We start from the raw sequence: 23,159 nt of genomic DNA, 5'->3' as shown, positions 1-23,159 counted from the left end.
TTCCAAGAAATTATTTCTCCTAAAAGTGGATATATAGGATGCGGCCTGTCATTTCTCAAAATGTGACAATGGTGTTTTCAAGAAACGACTGGTGCAAAGTAAAAGTAGAGTGCATTAAGCTCTGTAAATGCTATTTCACAACTTTCTATAAAAAAGAGCGTACCACACATCGCAATAACACAATTTCTGTACAATATGTTAAAAAAAATCCCCATTTAAAGGTTGGCAGTGTTTCGAACACTCTTCAGCAAACAGAATCAGTATCGAAAAGCGCTATGGCTTCAGGCCACAATAGGGTGACCAACTGGCATGGGTGCAACTTCAGGACGATAAGTTTAAAAATTCAGGACAGAGGGTCAAAATTCAGGACAAAAATTCAGGACAGAAGGTCAAAATTCAGAACAAAACTTTGTGAAAAACGTTTTACAGACACACCAGAGGAAGTTGCGCAATACTATAATAGTAAGTAAATAGACAACCACTTAAGTACAAGTCAAAATAAATTTTTATGAGGTTGAGAAAATCGTGCACTTCACAATTATTTGGTATGTGTGCAGCTTTGAGCAACTGTGCAGGTCTTTTTGTGGTATTTCATATGATAATTTACATTCTGTCATCCATTAATTCTTTCATCCATCATTCAGTCTTTCACCATTCATTCTGTCCTTCCATCTGTGTGCCCATCCATATCCAAACCTTTTCAATCATTTGCAAACCTATCCATTTTCTAGCCTTCCATCCATCATTTCACTCATCCATCCCTTCATCCACCCACCCTTTCACTCATCCATCCATCATCCATCCATCCACCCACCCTTTCACCGAGACCATCCACCCTTTCACCGAATCCATCCTTTCACTCATCCATCTACTCTTCCACTCATTCATCCAATCACTAATCCATCCAACCATTTACCCTTTCACCCAAGCTATCCTTTCACTCATCCATTTAGTCTTCCACCCATTCACTCATCCATCCAACCATTTACCCTTTTACCGATTGAGCCATCCTTTCACTTACTCATCCATCCACCCAGTCACTCATCCGTCCACCCTTTCACTCATCCATCCATCCAGCTCTCCACCCTCCCTTTCATTCATTATGCATCGTTTCACTCATCCATATTTACATTCTTCTATTCACTCATTCGTGCACCCATTCACCAATCCATTCTGCCAATCATTCATCCATGCTTTCACTCATTCATCCATCCTCACTTTCTCTCGCCATGCCCCTTTCACTTAGCCACCCATCCTTTCAGCCACATTTTACCCATACACCCACCCACCCATCAAGTTGCAGACAGAAGAGGCTCATCAAGAACTTCACCCTTGCTGAAGTTCCTAAAGGAAGGGGTGGGGTGGGGTGGGGGAGGTTCACTATGCACCTGCACATAGGCAATCTGAATTGGAATTCATGAGTCATGCATGATGCAAAGTGCCAGGACGTGAGGTGACTGACATGATGTTGTTTCCAGGGCTTTACATGGGATAAAAAAAAAGTCGGGGTCTCTCCAGGGGGTGTGTCTGATTTAATTAAGGGCTTGGCTTAAAACACGTAGGCTAAAAATATGTGCTGAGCATAGTGCGCCTCCCGACTGGTATTTTGCTGTTTCTGTCATTGCATCCAGTAACATTAGACTTTCAACAAGCCATGAGTACTGGCTTTGTCAATGGATGTTAATTGCATAAAATCAATTTTTAAAAAAGCAGCAACTATGGCTTTGTTGTAAATAATATTAAAAATGCTTCAGCTCTGAAATGATGAGACTGTGAAAGAAATATAATATCTTCTTCTAAACATTTTTACTTTGCACTGTGCACACTGTAATTGTGGTACTCTCTTCTACATATTCTTTTTGTTTGCCTGCTTGGTGTAACTTTTCCTTCTGCTGCAATAGTATTTTGGAAGAAAACCTGGTAACGAAAAGGGTCTGGGTCACGGTAATCCTACAGTTTGTGTGCTGTGGTCCCCTTCAGTGCACCAGGGACCCATTTGAAACAAGAGCTAATCCCAATTCCTCATTTTGGAGGTCAAAACGTCAAAACTGAATGAAGTGCAACATGTCCCCCGAAAAATGTTGTACCCCGTGTCACTGGTGTTTACTAAATGCTCAGCTCCTAACACCTAGATTTGTGTGAGAATCAAAATGGGGTTTAAAGTTATGAAATTTCAAGTCAGCCTTGTACTTCTGTAGGCTATCTCGACTAGTCTACAAAACAGAAGCAACAAGAATGACCGACCAAGGTCCAGCTCGACCAATACACAGGTATTAAAGACAATCTGTCAAATAGGTGCAAAAACACATCCTACATCCGTCATCCAGAGATGTGAAATGAATCAAAACATAAGACCAAAGATGGAAGGTGCACTAGACATATGGATATATACAAATACATAATATCCACAGAGAAAAAAAACATTCATTGCAACAACACATAATAAAACATATGATTCAGACAACTGGACAATATTCAATATTGAAGGACAAAATGAGTACGAATGATACAAGTATCATATATGTCTAACAAAGAGTATATAACGAAGAAAAAAGAAAAAAGAGTGGGAGAAAAGCAAGGAAAAAATTATATAATTTAGAGTACACATACGAAACTATATAAGTGAGAGTACAATCTAAAAAGTCAAAAGTCACAGTGTGCAAAACTATATTAGAAGGAATATATCTAAACAAATAAGTACTGTACCCAAGTCTTTAATATCATTTGGTATTGTGACCCTCATCCACAAGCAATGAAAAGTGCAATATCTCGGGTACCAAAACAGTGATTAGTGTAAAACCCAATCTACAAAAAATCAACTGACATCTCACCTCTTTCAAAGAGAGTAGAATATAGATAAGGTACTCCTAGGGTGGTATGTGCTCCTTTATGACTCGTTGCGTCACAAACAGAATTAATAAGCCATAGGAAAGTTATTTCATTCCTATATAAGAATAAAACACATTATCAAAAAAGAATAAAGGATATCAAGGCGAAAATTATCCCTGGATAAAAATATATTTTCAGACGCACAAATGAACCAGTAAGCTCACCTTGCGTATTGTCATCCCATATGTGAATTGATACAAATTGGACCCTCATATGATCCAAATGATGAGAAGCATTCAGAGTAGTAAGATTCCTATGGGACGTGCAGTATAAGCCTGTGTCAACACAATAGTCGATATCAATATAAAGAAATATTCATAATCACAGCATTAAAAGTACAGGTCATTGGTTACCCCCAGCAGAGCTTATCAAATCACAAGAAATCAAAACTCACATCGAGTGGTAATTTTACAGACAACGTAAAAAGCCCAAAAGTTAGTATGCGAGTCATGTCTGTAATATCCAAAACATGGCTAGTAGCACGGAGGGATGGGGACGCTACGTTAACCTCATCCGTAACGTAAATCTAGATGGTATTGACCCCATACCCAAGAACTCCAAGGACCCACACGCAGCAGCGTTAATAGTATTTAAAAAAGCATTTTTCCGATATACTATATAAAAATAAGAAACAAAATATAATATGGCTCATGTACATGTGATTTCTATACTGAAACACACATGTATACATCACATGACTGCCTTGAGTATATACTAGACTTCGCCATTAGGATTTATTTGGTGAACTTTGTCTAAGGTTCACCAATGGGCCTTTCATAACGTGGTGATACGAGGGTACTTTCTAGTTTTGTTTCATTTTCAAACCTACCCTGACTATTATTATTTGGCTTCATATCATTGCCCTGTACTGAAATTGATCTAAAGATCTCAATATGGCATGATTCCAGGCGAGTGTTGTTGTCTTGAAATTCCCATATGGAAACCATCTACTATATGGTGGCGTTTTGCGATTTGCGAAATCCTCCGTTTAACTACTCATTTAATTTCCTCAACTTGCGGTTTTTGGTACGATCTGGTGCGCGACTTTTAAATCTGAAATCAATACTGTCTACAAAGGCTACTACTACCTGTGGAGATTATGACATCACTGCCTTGCCTTTCCAATTTACGCATGACTACTACAATATGGCCGCCACCGATAAGTCATATGTCCTTTTCTAATTCTCAGATTTAAATCATCTGCGACATGTGGCAGTCTGTAAAACCATCCGTCTGAGTACCATTTTAATAAAAAAAAAATTAAAATCTTTTCAACTCGCGCATTGTGGTACGGTTTGATGCGCGATTTTAGTACTAAAATGAATACCGTATATCAAGGCTATTACCTATTATGGTGTTTAGGACATCACTGCCCTGTTTCTTCCAATCTATGATTAGCCACTATAATATGGCCGCCATCCATGAATTGTATGTCCGTTTTTGATTTTGAGCGCATAGCACTAACTCACGTGACATGAATCCCACGTGACTATATTCAATGTCGGGACGCGGGATGCCAGATGAAGACTTTAAATAGGGAGTCTTTTCGCCTGGCCAGTTGATACTCGACAGCTACCCTGCTTGGACCGAACGCCAGATACAAGGTAGAAGGTCTTTCATTCTATTCACGCTTACGCACTATTGTGGTTATTTGCATAGGGATTGATTGTTTGTGAAGCCATACATATACGGGCGTGCGTCTTTGAAGTGCGTTTTTGAAGTCGGTTATCCCGTTTTTTTGCCTGTGCTGTATTGGATGTAGGTCCTTGGAATTTTATATATGGGATCAATGCAACCTAGAATAATGTTGCGGATATGCTCCACAAGATGCCCCCATTCATCTATGGGCCTCTTGACTCCTTTTGTTTTTTTTTACATGCTTTTTTTTTTTAAATACTATTAACGCTGCTGCGTGTGGGTCCTTGGAGTTCTTGGGTATGGGGTCAATACCATCTAGATTTACGTTACGGATGAGGTTAACGTAGCGTCCCCATCCCTCCGTGCTACTTGCCATGTTTTGGATATTACAGACATGACTCGCATACTAACTTTTGGGCTTTTTACGTTGTCTGTAAAATTACCACTCGATGTGAGTTTTGATTTCTTGTGATTTGATAAGCTCTGCTGGGGGTAACCAATGACCAGTACTGTTAATGCTGTGATTATGAATATTTCTTTATATTGATATCGACTATTGTGTTGACACAGGCTTATACTGCACGTCCTATAGGAATCTTACTACTCTGAATGCTTCTCATCATTTGGATCGTATGAGGGTCCAATTTGTATCAATTCACATATGGGATGACAATACGCAAGGTGAGCTTACTGGTTCATTTGTGCGTCTGAAAATATGTTTTTATCTAGGGATAATTTTCGCCTTGATATCCTTTATTCTTTTTTGATAATGTGTTTTACTCTTATATAGGAATGAAATAACTTTCCTATGGCTTATTAATTCTGTTTGTGACGCAACGAGTCATAAAGGAGCACATACCGCCCTAGGAGTACCTTATCTATATTCTACTCTCTTTGAAAGAGGTGAGATGTCAGTTGATTTTCTGTAGATTGGGTTTTACACTAATCACTGTTTTGGTACCCGAGATATTGCACTACTCATTGCTTGTGGATGAGGGTCACAATACCAAATGATATTAAAGACTTGGGTACAGTACTTTTTTGTTTAGATATATTCCTTCTAATATAGTTTTGCACACTGTGACTTTTGACTTTTTAGATTCTACTCTCACTTATATAGTTTCGTATGTGTACTCTAAATTATATAATTTTTTCCTTGCTTTTCTCCCACTCTTTTTGCTTTTTTCTTCGTTATATACTCTTTGTTAGTCATATACAATACTTGTATCATTCGTACTCATTTTGTCCTTCAATATTGAATATTGTCCAGTTGTCTGAATCATATGTTTTATTATGTGTTGTTGCAATGAATGTTTTTTTCTCTGTGGATATTATGTATTTGTATATATCCATATGTCTAGGGTTTTTTTATATGTATGTCCCTTCCTCTTTTTTTGTGCCATTCTCTCTAAAGATTGAGTAGTCATATATTACATGTTTGTGTTTATGATTGTCACTTATAGATGTTCTTCTAAGTGTTGCTTTTTATGTTTGTAATTATTGCAGCCCTGATGAAGTTCCTGTACGGAACGAAACGCGTTGGCTGTACATTGTTCGTGTCTGAATCATCGAAATAAAAATAATTTTAAGAATAAAAAGAAGAGAAATACTATACCATTTGGACTATTTGATTTAATGTGTCCAGACACAATGAGTGCACCTTCCATCTTTGGTCTTATGCTATCTAGACTAGTGTTCAATGTCACGCTCCAGACCACCGCCTTAGAGGAGTCTTAAATGTAAATGTCGTCCATCTAACCTTAAGGGAATGCCCTGCCCCAGGGGCAGACTGGAGGAGGCCCACACATGCTTTCACAGCCCAGACTGGCCAATTGTCATTCTGGATGTGGCTGCTCTTGTGCTTCACAGATGAGTGCGAGGCGCCCAATCAAGGGAGCTGAGGCCTCTCACAGGGAACACTTCTGTTTCCTGCGAGGCCCAAAATTGCGGACAAAAGGCGTCCGTAAAAAGGATCCTCACGGACAACGGACGTGAGGTCCAATTTACGGACGGTTGGTCACCCTAGGCCACAAAAATAACATCTGCCCTAATGATAGTCAATCGTGTTTATGGCTGTGTGCTGTCCAATTACCCAGATCCCCCTATAATCACAGACACAAATAATGTTCAGCTCTGAGATGACAGTGCAGCTGTCTACAGGACCTACTGCTTACAATGTACATAGAGTGTACTTACGGTCAGCTCTCTGTGACCATTGGCGTATTTGCATCCGCTTCTTAAAGCCATTGCCTTAAGACATTCTCCATTGCATCTTAAGTCAACCAAGAGTGGTAGTTTTCTGTCTCCACAATGCTATTAGCTGTTTGCTGTATTATTCTGCCTCTGAATGAGTGATTTCATTGCAATGCATGGGGAACTATTCTATCTAAAAGGTACACTCAACCATCACACTATTTGTGATGTGCAATTCTTTATATCATATATGCATTGTATATAGAAAGCAATCATATTCTTACTGAAACTGGTATTTCGTTTATGTTACTGACCTGCTTTAAGTTGTGAGCCTAAATCTACCATCATCATCCTAATAATCGTCGTATTATTCGTATATATATTATGGAGCTGCCTGCTGCCTGCCTCCAGCCCCACGGTCCACGCCTGTGATCTTACAGTTACAACCAGACCGGCGGAACCCCCATCACGCTACCCAAAAAAAATACAGCGTTGGTGACGGCATACGGGCATAGATATTTAGCATTGGCATCCCTAGTTAGCTGGCTTCGCTTAGCTAGTTAGTTTACAATGAATTACTGCTGCAGCTTAACTTAAAACCATTACTCGTGGTGGTGGGTCGGTCGGCAGGGGGCACACTCTGCTAGCTGCACTGCCTCCTTGTACCTTTGCTGTTTGCTTTAATAATTAGTACGTGTGTACTATGATTGATTAGGCGACGGCAGCCTGGGGCTGCCTGATTGTTACCAGACCGCAGTCTGCAGTGCCAGACCGTCCTGTAGACAGTACTACTGGCTGCCAGACAGTTGATCGATGCCTGCACTGCACACAGCCCAGCCAGCTCTGCCCTTCGTCGTCGTTGGTCGGGCCGGGGCCGCCGGGCTGACTTAATGTCGTCGATGACTCAGGGGGAGCTGCCACGGTTGTTATGCTGGGGCGGGGCAACTGGTGGCTCCGTCGGCTGCGCTGCCGACTTTGGTGCAGGAAACCAGGGTTCGAGCCTCGAAGTCGCGTCCACATCCTGTGATTCTGGGCAAATCACTTAGTCTTCCCGTGCCTGAATATGTAATGTAAATACGGTGCTCATGTACAGCGCTCCAATACCTTCGGGTCGAGTTTGCGCTATATAAAAGATGCAACAAAAAAAAAAGGTGAAAATAATCTGCGCGTGCTGCCGCGCGCACAGCCCCTACCCCATCAGAACCTCCAGCTCGGCCCCAACGCCCGCCCAAATAAATCAGTGTGTGTTCCGAACTTCCGCGGCCCGCCCACCCACTGGAAAGTGGCAAACAGTCAACAACTCTGCGTCTGCACATAAGAAGGGCCCGCGTCCGCCATGATGATGATGACATATGTATAATATTAGATGTATTATCATTGAATACTCTCTTGGACTTGCCTGGGCAGGGGCAACAGGGCTGCTACGTGATTAAGAAGTGTGAGTCGCAGCACTCGACTCGAGTAGCAACACTAAACGCCGTGATGCTGACTCCGGTGATGGCACTATGACTCACACACTCGGCGGGATACTGTGAAAGAGATGCTGCGGGCCTGTGGCTGCACCGAGTACAATAAAGGTATATTTTTTATAAAACATCAATGTGGGCGTGCGCAGCAGATGCGTAGACCCGGCACTGAGGAGTGAGTGAAGTGCAAGAAGGCTGAAACTAACTCATTCAGTTGGAATGTTGTAGCCTCTGTGGTCCTCAAACAACCACGTCAAATGACAGAACCTACCATGGATAGACCGTCGCCAGAGGGCCGCCCCTCCTGAGATGCAACGCTGTGGAAACTTATGCCAATGAGAGCCTTTGACCCCTGATATCCTGTGACTTGACTTTACTGCTGATCCCAAAACTGTGGACTGCATGCACCCCCTCCGCCCTTGAACCTCATGGTGGCGAGGTTGAGCCTTTCCGTGGTGTAGTCGGGAAGGTAGGGTAGAAACTCAGAATTCAGTTAGACGGTACTTTTACTTAAGAAGAATAAATAGTTTAGTCCCAGGCCACAACTACGTATTACACATGAAATATAGAGGGCACAGTGAATAGGGACAACACAAGGGGAGTCGGTACTACGATATAGTACTGGGTATGGTGAGCCAGAGAACTAATCCAGCCACGCTAGGAACCTGTGCTTGACCTTGTGGCCTTCTGTTTGAATCCTGGCTGTTCCTCTCTGACTTTCATCCTTCTATGGTTAATAAAATGAGCACCATTGGGTTGTGTAAAAATAGCATCTCTTATTCAGTGCCAAAACTCCCAAGGGGGGAGCATGCGTTGTGCAAAATGTTATGGCTCTCCTAGGATCTTACGTGAAACACATCAACATTCAGGCTTCCTGGTCCTAGGCACATTACACATTAGGTGGATTCATGTTTTAGTGTTGTAACTGCAGCATATGCCTAAGACAACAGCAGCTTGAGATGGTTTTATGAAAGCTGGAATACTCTATTCAAAACCACTGCCATTCTCCAGAGCTCCTTGCCCCTTAGTCCCCTCACACTGGGAGTGTTACCCACTGTATTAGCGGGCGTCCATCTTTTTTAGCCATTCAGATGGTTGCCAATGCATCAGCAAACAAACGCATGCGAGGCGCACTCTTTGAAATAATTTAGTGTTTTGAAAAATCCCTTGGAAGATGCTGCCGCGGATGTGCATGGTGGGCTTGCTGAAATCAGAAGAAACAAGCACTGGCATAGCCAATAGGTCTCGCCTTTGGGACCTTTTAAGTGTTTAGCCATGCAACAGTTGCATAACTAAATACTTATAAGGTCCCAAAAGCGAGACCTATTGGCTAAGCAAAGAGGCCGTGAAAGTGATCGCGATCACGATCACACATCAAAGTGGCCGCGAAAGTGAAAGTAATCGCGGTAAAGCGCGGCGCGCGCACCCGCGCACATGCACTGTAGCACTAGGCTGGCCTGGTAGCACTTTTTGGAGCCCTCTCAATAAGTCTCGCAAGACCTAAAAAGTATTCAAAGATGTGTATGCACAGACAGCCATCTAGGGAAAAAAACAGTCTCAGAGCAATGGGTTTTACGATTGAAAGTATTAACTCCAAATGTCACAAACACACTTAAAACCTGGGGTTTGTGGCACCAGGGGTAAAAGCACTTGTACATCCCCTGACATTTCTTCACCCACAGTATAAGGCAAACATAGTTTTTAGGGAATACCCTTTTTTAGAATGAACTAAAAGTAGGTAGCCCAGTGGCACGCCAGTGGCTTCTGCATTAGAGTGCAGTAAATATAAACCTTCATGCCCAGTTCATAAGGCGACTGCTGGTAGCAGACCGTCCTCAGGTACATAGCGCTTCCAGTTGTCCCATCCCATTCGTCTTCTGCATTCAGTCCCCTCAGTCCCTGTGAAGGATTCAGTCTTTATGAAAAAGCTCACAGGTGGGCGAGCATTCTCAGTGGCGGCAGCAAGGCTATGGAATACTTCCCCAACAGACCTTCATGAAGAGGCATAGTTATTGCAATGTAAGGGGTTTCTGAAAACATGGCCTTATCCACCATAGCGCCTGGTGTAAACACTATGGAGGCGTATTCTACAGCATCAAAAGCCTGTGGGTCAACAAGACAAGCTATAAATATCAAAAACACATCCATACAAACATTAACTTACATAGATGAGGACATACCTGCATTGTCTGTCTCCGCTGACATTCTTGTAGAAGGACCCAAAGTTACCGGTACCTGCCTGCTGGGTGCGTTCCGCTCTACCCTTACGTGTGATCTAATGTAATGTAAGGTGGATTTGTAGAGCGCTGCTTGTCACCTGTGAGGGCATCCAGGCGCTGAGGTGGCCTGATTTGCTGGAATAGCAGGAGGTTCCCTGCTGGCTCGCCTTCTCAATGCTGCCTGATGACTTATCAAAGCGCCGCCAGCACTAGGTCAACAAGCCCGAAAGCTTCCCCTTGTTAACCCTTTGGAAAAGCTTCTGTGCGTCCTGGAAGGCGCTCTGTGTGCGGTTCTGCCTCTGCCTCGGGGTCTGTTCTGCACCTCTTGTTTGTTTTATTCTTTGCTAAGCACTTGTCTGACTCGTGGCAGTTTAGTTTCAGTTTCACACTTACAGCCATTTCTTATCAGCTGAAACCGAAGCCACGAGGCCCCTGGAGATGAACTCAGAGAGAGTTTGTTTACGCCCCGAGGGAAGCCCCAGACGTGTATTGGTGACACATCCTATTCCTTGCACGAGTGACATGCTTCTCTCTGAGCGCGCGAGGCTCTGGTAATAATTCAACCATAAACCTCTGGGGTCCCTATAATTAACAAGCATTTGCAATGCAATAGGTCTCGCATTTACTCGAGTTTAAGCTATTGGCATTATAAATGACAATGTGTTTTATTTATGTTCCAAAACCAAAACATAAATAAAAGGCATTGTCATTTACAATGCCAACAGCTCAAACTCACATAAATGCGAGACCTGTTGCATTGCAATCAGAAAAATGAAAAAATGAAATTTCAAATTATAAAATAACAATACAACTGTAGAAACGTGGAGTTAAAAGTTTAATCTTCTCGCCACGTAAAAAAGTTAATTAGATTTCACATCGGGTAAGACAGATCTACAAAGGCAAGCTAATAGTGCTGTAAACCTACTGTATTTTCTTTCACGCTGTGCGGATTGTCAACATACGTGGTCATAATAGGCACTTTAAAGATGGTGGACGAAGAGCCATACCCTTGTAGTACTGAATCAACAAAAGGGATCTCATTTTGAATAAATCACACTAAACACTGTGAAGGCTTACGCCAAGTTTTTCAAAGATTTGTAAACAGGGCAGAGGAGAATCTGTACAGGGAACACTTTGGGCATGCACACCCTGCCTCCTAGGCAACAACTCCTCTCAGACGTCATCCAGTGGGATATATAGTTTTCCTGTATACAAGTGCTTTAACACGTCATCGTGCTTTCAGAGGCGTGATATACTGAGGGCACTCATGGTCACAAAAACACTGACTGATAAGACCTTACAAAAGTGCATATAGTGAAAGCTGGCCTATAACTTGTTACCTCATCTCGTCAACCAAGATTATCCCAGTTTCTCGTATAGTCCATGGGCCTAATTCGCCCTCCCTGTCAAATCATTATTTTTTGTATGCAATTTTATATAACGCAAACACGACCCAAAGGGGTTCTAGGGCTTTACATGAGCACCGGCTACATTACACAAGGTCATATTAGTCTCTTTTATACACTGAATTGTGCAGGATCACAGAATGTTAAGCCAATGCTGCTGAGACTCAAACATGGTTCACCAGTTTCAAAGTTGGTAACTCTGGCCCTAGCGCATTCCAAGTCAACAGCAATTTAAAGCCTGGATTTATCTACTACATGGGACATATTTCATTATCTTTACAAAGCATAAAGGTTTAAAACCTTTAAGATTGGAATTTCTGGGGCCCTGAAGCTCTGTGATCACCAAGGGTGAATATAAGTTTTTCAAAGACAGATCAATGTGAACGAGGTAAGGTCCCGATCCCACAGAGCCGGGACCAGTCATCCAAGTTGATCTCGTGGGAGAATTCCTTTGGGCTCATCCATTTGTGTGTGTATATTTCTTCCCTCACATGAATTAGCCACATTGACAAACTAGCAGCATCTTTCCAAAAAAGTAAACAGATCAAGGGCAGACTTCAATACGCACATTAGGCGCACCAACAACAGCTTACAACAGGAGAATGTCTAGTAATGAGGGTAAACAATTTGTGACAAACAGAAGAATTAATTAGAAATATATATGTGATGAAGGCAGCTGTAGAGAGCCCTCCATGCAATATATAAAAAGTGGGATTTCAAAAAAAAAAGTGCCAGAGCCTAATCCAATTCACATGTAGCTAATACCATTTTCCCAAAAAATGATAGGGACACAATAACTATCTGTTTGGATCCCACATTGTTTTTTTAATTTGATTATAATGATTAGTACCATTTATAGTGCACTTTAGTGTCCAGAGCATGTACTCACCTTTCGCGCAGATGAAGAGTGAAGTTATTTCTGCACTGTAAATGCATAATTTGGGAGGCTCGTACATTGTGTTTGGAGAAACTAAATGGGAAACTGATGCAAGTAGCTGTCGCCACGGATATAACTTAGCCAACATCTGTTTTCGTAGCTTGAATTATTAAGATTTGCTTTGGTGCACAGATAGCGGAATACGGGTTACTTTGATCCCATTGTAGCTAGGACGGAATTCACTTGTGTAATATGCCAAAACATGTCTTAGAAAACAGATGGTCAACTGTCGAACATTCTGAAGAAAACGTGCCATTTGGACGTGTCAGGTTCGTTCATGAAAGGTTCTCACCTCTATAAAATAGATGACATTCACTCGAGGGGAACGTCCAGGTACTGCATAAATTAGATGGTTGCATTACATTAATCCAAATTCTTCTCGTTTATGTGTCTCTCAAAAATATACAGCTGACTGTAAAACGGGACGCATTTAATTGGTTCGATTCGGCTTCAGGCTGCGTCTCAGGGGGTAATTTTTGTTGGGGCAGAGTTGCTTGTGTGTGCTGCACTGCGTGCTCAATTCATCACCTCTGCAGCCTCTGGCTAAACTTACAGTCTGAGGTAACCCTCGCCCCCCCTAACTCCAGTCCTCTCCCCTCCCGGCCCCAGGAGCCCCCGGCGCGGTCATTAATGGCTGCAGGGACAGCCTTGCCGAAGAATTCAAGCAGAGGCTGGGGCAGCTGCTGACAGGCAGCAGAGGGGGAGAGGCAAAGAGGAGACAAGTTAGGACTATTGGCTTTGTCAATCGTTGTTAGTTGCATAAGATAAATTAGCAGTAACTGTGGCTTGTATATAATATTGAAAAAACATCCACTTGAAGCCCTAGTGACACCACGACAATGTTACTGCTCCTGAGTTTCAAAAAGAGGCACAAGAATCCAGAGCAGACATGGCGAGTAAGTTGGCTGAAGAGGTGGGGGTGGCAAATGGTTTGTGCAAAGGTTGGTCGCACACTGCTCGTCACACCAGCAAGTTGCCACAAGGAACTGTGGTAAATGTAGTGGCGACGGCGAGTACGCCTATGCCACGATGTATAAAGAACAGTATGTGTTGCGTTAGCAAATGGTGTTCACGGGCGCTTTGATGTCCTCAGTGGCCTCGCGGCTCACTGAAAACATCAAAGCGCCCGCGAAATGTAAGGGATCGCAATCGCGATCACACTTCAAAGCGCGGCTGTGTGACAGGCGAAAGTGAAAGACAACGAGTGCTTTCAGGCTGCCAAATGGTGCGCGCGCCCGGCACACATGCACAGTAGTTGGCGGCCTGAAAGCACTCGTTTGCACTTCCAAAAGTGCTTACTATAAGTCTCGCCAGAACAGCGCTAAAGCGCTGTCTCAGGCGAGACCTAAAAATACGATTATATTCAAGAGGACCACAGATTGTATTCCTTCAACAGGCCCGCGCGTCACTTAGTTGGAGAAATGCCCCAATCTGAACCAAATCGCCTAACTAGAAAGAAATAAAACGTTGCTTATATTTCAACTGTAAAATTTGACTTAGAACTGTCAATGTTCAAATTTGTCTAACATTGGGTTGGAGTTAGCATCAACCATGACAGGATGCACAGTTGACCAATCACATCATTGTGCACTCACTGTTCTATACATTGGTGAATATCTGGCGACAGGCACGAATCCATGCTTAGGAATAAAATGCTCAGTATAAAATACGTGAAAGTGTACGCAAAAATAAAAAGAAACGCAAATTCAATGTCCCAAAGCACATGCTTACAGAAACACTACTATGCATGGTGAAACACAGGTGTGTGCACCAGGGTCGGACTGACACAGAGAATAGGCCCGTGAACCTAAATAAGATGGACCCTGTTAGTGAATTAAATACCTAAAAAACAGCCCATGTTTTCAAATCGGGGCATATCTGAACTTGTATAGAAACTCTGTACAAGTGTTTTGCAATGTATGGAAGACTGCATGGATTTGAGCTTGCTGCATACAATGTTTGTTTTAGTATCAGGAAATCAACAGAAAACAAGCATTGGCATAGCCAACAGGTCTCGCCTTTCACACCTTACAAGTGTTTAGAAATGCAGCATATTATCCAGAACGCAGTAGGCTTTTTAATGTGCCTTTGCGGTGTTTTTTGCTTTAGGCATTGAATAGCCAACTTCTAACTTGCACTGCCACTGGAACTGCAGATTAAGCTAAAAATAGCATATTGATCTAGAAAAGAACCACACCCTGTTGGACGCTGGTAAACACAACCAGACATGAGACACGAAATATGGATAACATTCATGTGTGTAGCAAGGAAAGGCACAGATATGCACGCCAAGTGCCACGAAGCCTGCTTGTTACGCAATGGCAGCACAGCAATGCAGTAAGAGGTAGTGTGCGAGGGTAGCATAAAAGTTGCAGAAGGGCCCGAATGTATTCTGAAAAGACATATTATCGTAATGATGCACATTGTAAGCTTTTGTCCTCAGAAACATAAGTAATAGTATGTTGTCATAAAAAGTGACAAAGGCAACCTTCCAACACGGCCTCTCTCACTTTACATTCCCTTTTCTAAAGTAACGCCGTGTACAGTGAACAGAGGGAGCGAGTTTACAAACACTAAATGCCGATGTTTAGTGGCTGCACAGGGGACCGGTGGCTACTTAGTTTAAGACAGTTTATTTTGGTCTAAGCGCCAGAGCTACAAAAGTTATAGCAAATGTAGCTTGAAATATACATCAAATAGTTTGGGAGGTTGCCAACTCGGTTCCAGTCTCTTCGTGAAGTGTTGGAGCTGGCGATTCAGAGCAATTCAGGCAACGTTTACACAGAAACAAAACACACACTTGCAAGTGTGAGCAGCAATACAGAGCTTTACTGCTAGTCGTAGGTGCGGGCTTTCAAAACATGGCAATTGGTTTCCATGGCAAAGGTAGTCTAAAGGCATTTGCAATACAACCGGTTTTGCCTTTGGGACCTTATACGTTTTTAGCAATGAGGCGTATCATCTTGGGTGCTAAGAAACGAAAGAAAGACATCGACAGCACTAGAGACCGCAAAGACTGCAACAGCAGAATGTAAAGTTTAAGAACACGCCCAGCTGGATCACATAATTCAGTTCTTTCGCAGCAAAGAAACATACAATTACATTTATTACCACATATAGGTTAGACTATGGGCATCAAATTCCAGCTAATACGCAACACCAGGGACGCCTAAGGTATTACACCCTTTAAAATGCCAATGGGTCTCAACGCTTGTTTTGGTTCTCAACAGCCACCAAGGCTAAAGAGATTGATAAATTGCGCCCAAAGACTGTGTTCCAGTGCGGGTCACGGAAGTTGGATAGGATAGCTCCTTCAGGACAGGGTTACACTGACTTACCTGCAGGGGAACAGTTGATAGGTTGAAAGCCAGAAGAATCAAGCGTGGTCAAAAAAGGTTGGTTCGGGCTCACAAATGAAAGGTTTGGTTTCAATAGCGGTGCCCTTCTGCTGAACGGCAGAGGCATCCCTTGATCAAGACTAGTTATGAATCAAAAAATGCAGTTGTGTGCAGTCAGATCTACATGATGTGTCAAAACGGGACACGTGAGCTGTCCAGGGATGTAAAACAAGCCCCTGAAGCCCGTGTGGTGCGGGGGGTTTGGGGACAAACTTTCAGGAGCCACTTCGACCCTTTAGGGGGGCCCAATTCATCTAAAGGCCAAATAGTATCAGTGAGATGCGGGAGACTAAGGGACACTTCTTCACATTCTGCAGGGGGGGGCGGGCATTATTTTGCATTAGGCCACCGGAGCTGACCCTGAGTGCACTTTGCAGACACATTCTGGCAAGGATTCTACATCCTGGACTTCATAACAAGCAAATGAGGAGTGGAGGATATTGGAGTATTAGTTGGGGGCGGGGGGGCACCCACCTGAGGCAAAACTAATAATGCTTGTCAGGGTGGACCTTCAAAGTTACTAAATTACCCTAAGGTCAAACCCCTGGTAGCTATGGTACAGAGCAGACAGGTTTAATTTAGAGGCAATGTGTAAAGTATGTATGCAGTAGTAAAACAGTAGTGAAATTGAAAAAGCAAAACAATAAAAAATACCAAAATTAATTAGAAAAATATATAGTACAATTTTTTAAACAAAATGGCACCAAAAAGACAAATATTCACCCAAGGGAACCAGAGTTACGAATTCCAGACTCAAGAACAATAAAGCAAAGCATTAACATATATCGTATGCTGACGTCACTATGTGCAAGCCATTCTGTTCTGCTCCATGTGCTTTCTCGACTGTGTAGTGGCGTGCACCATCGCCTCTGGTATCTCAGTAGTACTCAAACTGGTGTTTTTGAAACCATGCGTGAGAGATCTGCAAGGCTGAAACATGTTAACACAATGTCCACTGGGGAGTGGGCTGGGATGCCACACCCATACTTGGCTTCAAGCAATGCGCAGCCTTGCGGATACATTACTAACCGCGCCTTTCCAACTGCCCCATATATAACAACCTGGGGGCTTATTTACAAGCCCCGTGCGCCACTTTTGCGTCATTTTTAACATGGGAAAAGTGACGTACGAGTGGCACAAGGGGCTTGTAAGTAAGCTTCCAGATGCGCCTCACATACACCGCGCGGGAAAGCATGTTGTGCGCTTTACCCAGGAAGTGAGCCGTGGTAGAAGTCGGCACAGTCCATGGAATGGGCAAGAGGCCATCATCCAGTGCACTGCAGCCTGTGCTGTGCACTGGCCACGACCTCTCCACCCTGTTATTCACTTACACTGCTCAAATACACCTCAATCCCCTTGGGGTGTGACCAAGCTGCCATGCGTCACAGAACTGGGATTCTCTCGTTCTACCACAGGGGGCGCTTCCGTGTGGCAATTACTCAGTAGACACCTCCATTGTGGAGACTGAGAGAGTTGCATTCAATGCTCCGTTGGCTTCTATGGCACTGTCTCTGCACATTCTACAAGCGACACGTTCTGCAGCCACCACTGGATCATAGTCTGTAGCGACAGCAGTGTGTCACTTTCCTACATAAAAACTGCACAGTCCCGAAATAAGGGCCAGCCTGCATGCTGGCACGGGGCAGGGGGAACCCATATCATCTATATGCTGAGATCCAACGAACATGCTCTGTGGAGCGGCACCTAGCAACAAAAACACCTTAATTGAGCTCCGACTTACGGAAAACCAATTCCATAGGAGAAGGTGCAGAGATGATGAACCAACCCAAAGAGTCACAAGCCAGCACCAGTGACTGGTCTACTAAGGAAGAGCGCCACATCACATATGTTTACATTCTCATATATTTACATTCTCTATAGTGCACGATAGCGTCTTCCCACCCAGCCCCCAGTTTTCCATTTCTATTCTGAAAATAGTCCCGAGGCCATCGGGGTCCACCCACCATGCCTAGGAAACCAGGCGTGTGTACATTTGTTTTGCGAAGCCCACAATGGGGCCACAACATGTGCTGCTAAGATGCCAGCTTGCACTTTGTTCCCTGCGCGTGCACGTTGTTCACAGTTCCACCATCAGCCATTTGTCGTAAGACGCTCAGAGGCGCGTCTGCTATTGTGCTTGGGAACAGTGGCAGGCACGTTCGTGAAATACAGCTGAGATCAAGCTGGTCACTCCGTTCTGCTGTCATTCACCATGACAGCAGAACCTGCAGCGAGGCATTACCTGGCCTTGCTGAACCGAGCGCGTGCTGGCCTCGGCCCAACATTCTCCCATTCTAGGCAAAATGACTCATCGCCAATGCAAACGAGAATCTAACTGCGTGATGTAACCTGATGCTCGCGTAGAGCGCTTGAATGTCCTTGGGCTAGGCTCGCGCTATACGTGCATTGTAAAAAGAAATTATGTAAAACCACCCCATGCTCCGGGCCCAAGCACAGAGCTCTCAGGCCAGTGACCAGCCAGTGCCACAGGGGGCCCCAGAGCTCGGGCTCCCCCCGCACTGTGGGGGCTGCGGGGCTTTTCTTACGCCACTGTAATTGGTATGAAGCAATTAGACACCTCCTGACCGGAAGCTGACTCAGCATTGACTCATATACCTCAGAATGTGATGTCAAATTAGAACTGCTAACAGCCGCGCTCAGAATATCCAGAAGAGAAAGCTTTGCAAGAGGCAAAAATAAATCGCCGACTTGAATTGCGGCTCTAATAGAAAAAAAATAAAAGCATTTTTTTTCTAATGTAACTCTGAAATTTAAAAGCCAAAAGGCATAGAGTTTGCAAATGAAGAAAGTACATTAATTTCTTTACATGAATAAAATACATGTACAGGGGGATTGAGGAACGCATTAAACATATTGCCACCTACTGGCTTGCAAAAACGAAGTATTTCTAGTAATAGCAAAGTACACCATAAATATGTAAAAATGTGCTCTAAAACCAAATAAAGCGCGGCGATCGTGAAGCGGACACCGCGTTGAAAATGAAAAAACATGACCACTGATGAGAAGTACTCAGTCCAATTTAAAACAATTCAGCGCATGAAGTAAAGACGAACACTTATCATTACACGAGCAGTGGCAGGCCAAGCGATAAGAGTGCTCCGAAAGCATGAAGAGTAGGAGCACAAGTAACAGAGGCGGTCTGTATGGGAGGTTACCAAGTGCAAATGAAAGGACTAGTAAGGCATTTCAACAATCAAAAGCCAGAATTTATGAAGGACAGTAAGAGGAGCCAATAGAAAAGATGGGAGGTCCTTGAACTCCATATTCTGGATACAGCATGCCTCGCAGAGCATGCGCTGCCTAGGCTCGACCTAAAAATTGGCCCTAGCAGACCGTAAAACAGGCTCACTGCCCAAAAACGGCTCGAATCTTTTGTGTACTGTTAGAAATTGAGTTTCTGGTTGGTTACGGAATGCACCTAAGCCGGGGAAAACTTCCCTCTCTAATCAGAGTAAGGGAGTCACACCCATGATAACCCCGGCTCACCCCTTGGTAGCCTAGCAGTGCAGTCAGACTTATCCCAGAGGCAATGTGTAAAGCATTTGCGCAACACACACACACACACCAGTGACGCAACAAATACATCACAAAAGAGACTCCACAGAGTAGTATATAACAATATCTCATATGTTGTATATAAAATTTGGACCACAATCACATAAATCACACGGCCAACTAGGCAATTGTCATAACATCACAGGTAGTGCAATAAGTAAATACTTATAGGTTGCACATCTCATGAAAACACCATCACTCTACATAATATGCAGATCCTGAAATGATACTCGTTATCCTATCATTACATGGCCTAAAAGGACATAAATCATAACCTCAGGTCATAAAATGCAGGTAAAGGTAATAAATCACATGAATCCTCATGTGTCACCACGTATCACCCTCAGTACTTGTTAACACTATAACCACAGAAGCAACAAAAACCACATACAGGCAGGATCCCTTGCGCTCCCACTAGCGGGGTTACGGCAATCCTCGTGAGTCTGGCTGCCACGGAACAGATGGCTTGCTGATCTAACACAAAGGCAGCAGGAGCACCTGCATGCCTACTACCAGGAATACGGTAACGTAGGTAGTTTTCCTAATATGCGGCAAGTTTCCAATCAGGGCCTCCCTCGAAGACTCCTCTAGTAATGCCACCATCAAGAAATAAGGGCCCCCAATGTATATGTTGCTCCACGTTACACACATCCCATGAGAGAAGGGGCAAAACCAACTGCAGATCAAATGTGGGGAGACCTCGCCCAGACCTCCCCACACTTACTTCACTACTGCAGCTGCCCACAAACGTGTGGTGAGGCTATTGAACACACACACTGCAGTCCCCTTCTAGGTAGGACTTCAGGGCGAGGGGGCACCCTCTTGTAGGCATGCGGCAACCTCGTTCCCAATACCATAAGCCAACCGCCTGCAGTCGCACTGAGCAGAGGCGAGACTCAGTCCCTTTCGTACTTAAGGTGGTCCACAGGGCATGAGCACCCTCCTGGCATCTAGGTGAGGCAGCACTGAAATACCTTCCACAGAGCTGCGGGGGTCGGTCCCTGGCCATCAGTTTCCCCACGAGGTTGGCCAGTCAGCCACACTGCAACAGCTGTGCCTATTTGTTACAACAGCAACGGGAGGGCCTAACTAGCAAGGCCCTCTTCGGTGGTTATGGGAAGGGTTCTCTGTCCAGGCACCGCATCAGGCCTCTGACCAGCGCAATTGGTAAACTTAAGGAGCACACAACATGCTCTGGTCCTGTGAATAACACCAGCACATGGGGCGACGAACAGCGCTCCCTACACACTGTTTACACAGCAGCGAGCAGACAGTCACAGCTCCCAGTTGCAATACACGCCAGCCGGCGGATCGGGCAGAAGGCCCAATTCTACCCACTTCAAAGAAGTGCCCACCACACGATACTGTTTTGGCACCAGATGAAGCAGAAGAAACCAGAAGTGCTCACCACACACTTCTTTCTTAGCAGACGTTGGGACCAACAGGGGGTAAATCCCCAGGCCTCCAAATGAACAGGGGTAGGGAGGGAAGAAGACAACCAGCCCCTGGAGAACAACTGGGGGGCATGAGAGCAGAGAGGCGGTCAGCAAGCCAGCACACTGGTTCTTTCAGCAAAGTGTCAGTGTCTCTAGCAGGTTAGCACAACAAACCAAGCCAGTCCAATGGCAGTTTTTCCTGGCAGCACATAAATCCTCTGGTGCAGTATGTAGAGCCAGCAGCATCTGGTCACAAGTCCCACGCAGTGTCTAAAAACATGGGGTCACAGCCCCTGCACTAATGCTCACAATGTCTTTGTTCTGAAGGTAACTTCAAACAACTTTATAAGTGCAAAACACCCCTATTCATGGCCTGGCTCCTGACACACTAGAGGGGGAGGGAGACAGCAATGTGAAAGGCAGGCACGGCCCTATTTAGGTGCAGATGACAACTTCTCCCACCATCCTAGCCCAGGAAGATTCATCAGGATATGCGGGGCACACCTCAGCTCCCTCTGTGACCGTCAAGAGTGAATGCAAAAAAAAGGCCCGTCAGTCGAAACCAGCCATTGATTGGAGTCAGGCTTCAAAGCACAGAGTCTAAGCACACAGAAATGCCCGCTTTATAGGTGTGGCATTTCTAAAATAGTTATAAAAAATTCGCTTTCACCAATGAGCAGAATGTATCCCCACCATACCAAACAAGGCAATGCTACCCCTATGATATCGGAAATTCACACTGAAACACATATCAGGTAATTCCCAATGCAAACCTATGGGAGGTGCAGCCTCACAACAGTGCGAAACCAAATAGGCTTTGTCACTACCAGGACGTGCCACACAAATAAAAGGCATATGTCCTAACTTTTATTTACACAGCACCCTCCCTATAGGGCTACCTAGCGCCTACCTTAGGGGTGACCTATATGTAGTAAAAGGGGAGTTCCAGACTTGGCAAGCTCTTTAAATGCCAAGTCAGTGTGGCAGTAAACTGCACATGCAGGCCCTGAGACAGGTTTGAAAGGCTACTTCGGTGGGTAGTGCAAGCAGCGCTGCCGACCCACTAGTAGCATTTAATTTACAGGCCCTGGTTATATAGAATACTACTGTACAAGGAACTTACAGGTAAATTAAATATGACACAAACAAGTGTAAACTAATCATACCATGTTTAAAGGCGAGAGCACGTGCACTTTCGCACTGATCAGCAGTGGTAAAGTGCCTAGAGTCATAATTCCAACAAAAACAGGCCAGAAAAAAATACAGGAGGAAGGCAAAATGTTTTGGGATAACCCTGTAAAAAGGGCCAGGTCTAACATGTAAACGACAACCCAAGCATGCTTACAGAAAAACAATAAAGTGCACAGGAATACACAAACATGGATATTTGCGTGTGTGCGTGGGTCTGTGCGTAAATAAATTGGCGTCTATGCAATATCATGTCTAAAATAAAAGATGTTAAACTGGTGTGTTTGTGTACAGGAGTGGGAATCTGTGTACAGAATCAATCGCACATCTGTTCAAAATTACTGTAAGCACTGTAGCACAAGTGTGTGCGGAAATAATGGTGTATCGAAACAAATGTGTCTCCCACCACCCGAGCGAGTGTGTGGGTGTACGCAAACGCTGGGGTATGTGCAGAAGAACACTCGCTAAAATAAATGAGTAGCATCAGTGTGTATACAGTGACACAAGCATGTGCAGTGACACACGTATGTGCGGGTACACAAGACTATGTATAGTAAAAGTTAACAACACAGTAACAAAATAGTGCAGTCATATTCAGAAACACATGTACTGCAGCGAACTCTAAACAAGCGCTAAGAATGACAACAGGCTACGGGGATGCAGCCTGCGAGATGGATAGACACGTCCCGTTTCACTGGTGTCAAGCAACAAAAAGAGAACAATTCAACCGACGCCTTGAAAACGGAGCCGAACAGAACTCTAAGATGCAACTGTTTAGAAAAGGAAACCGTGGCAGTTCATTTTCTACACAGC

The 23,159-nt window shown here is 44.1% G+C and overlaps 1 protein-coding gene across 4 annotated transcripts in view; it reads right to left on the bottom strand.

Moving 5' to 3' along the window:
• Positions 1-23,159, bottom strand: part of LOC146809024 (lens fiber membrane intrinsic protein-like) — a 239,751-nt gene that overhangs the window by 173,909 nt on the left and 42,683 nt on the right. Inside the window, exon 1 of one of the 4 annotated variants that reach the window (XM_085615818.1) lies at positions 10,367-10,755. The exons of the other annotated variants lie outside the window; for them this stretch is intronic. Coding sequence (XP_085471944.1) covers positions 10,367-10,391 — 25 coding nt within the window. The 5' untranslated portion in view covers positions 10,392-10,755. Of the gene's footprint in view, positions 1-10,366; positions 10,756-23,159 lie in introns of those variants that run through there. 4 annotated transcript variants of the gene reach the window in all.

Source organism: Triturus cristatus, chromosome 7 (genome assembly GCF_964204655.1).
Source record: "Triturus cristatus chromosome 7, aTriCri1.1, whole genome shotgun sequence".
Taxonomy (NCBI): Eukaryota; Metazoa; Chordata; class Amphibia; order Caudata; family Salamandridae; genus Triturus; species Triturus cristatus.
This window is presented reverse-complemented; position numbering and strand designations above follow the sequence as displayed.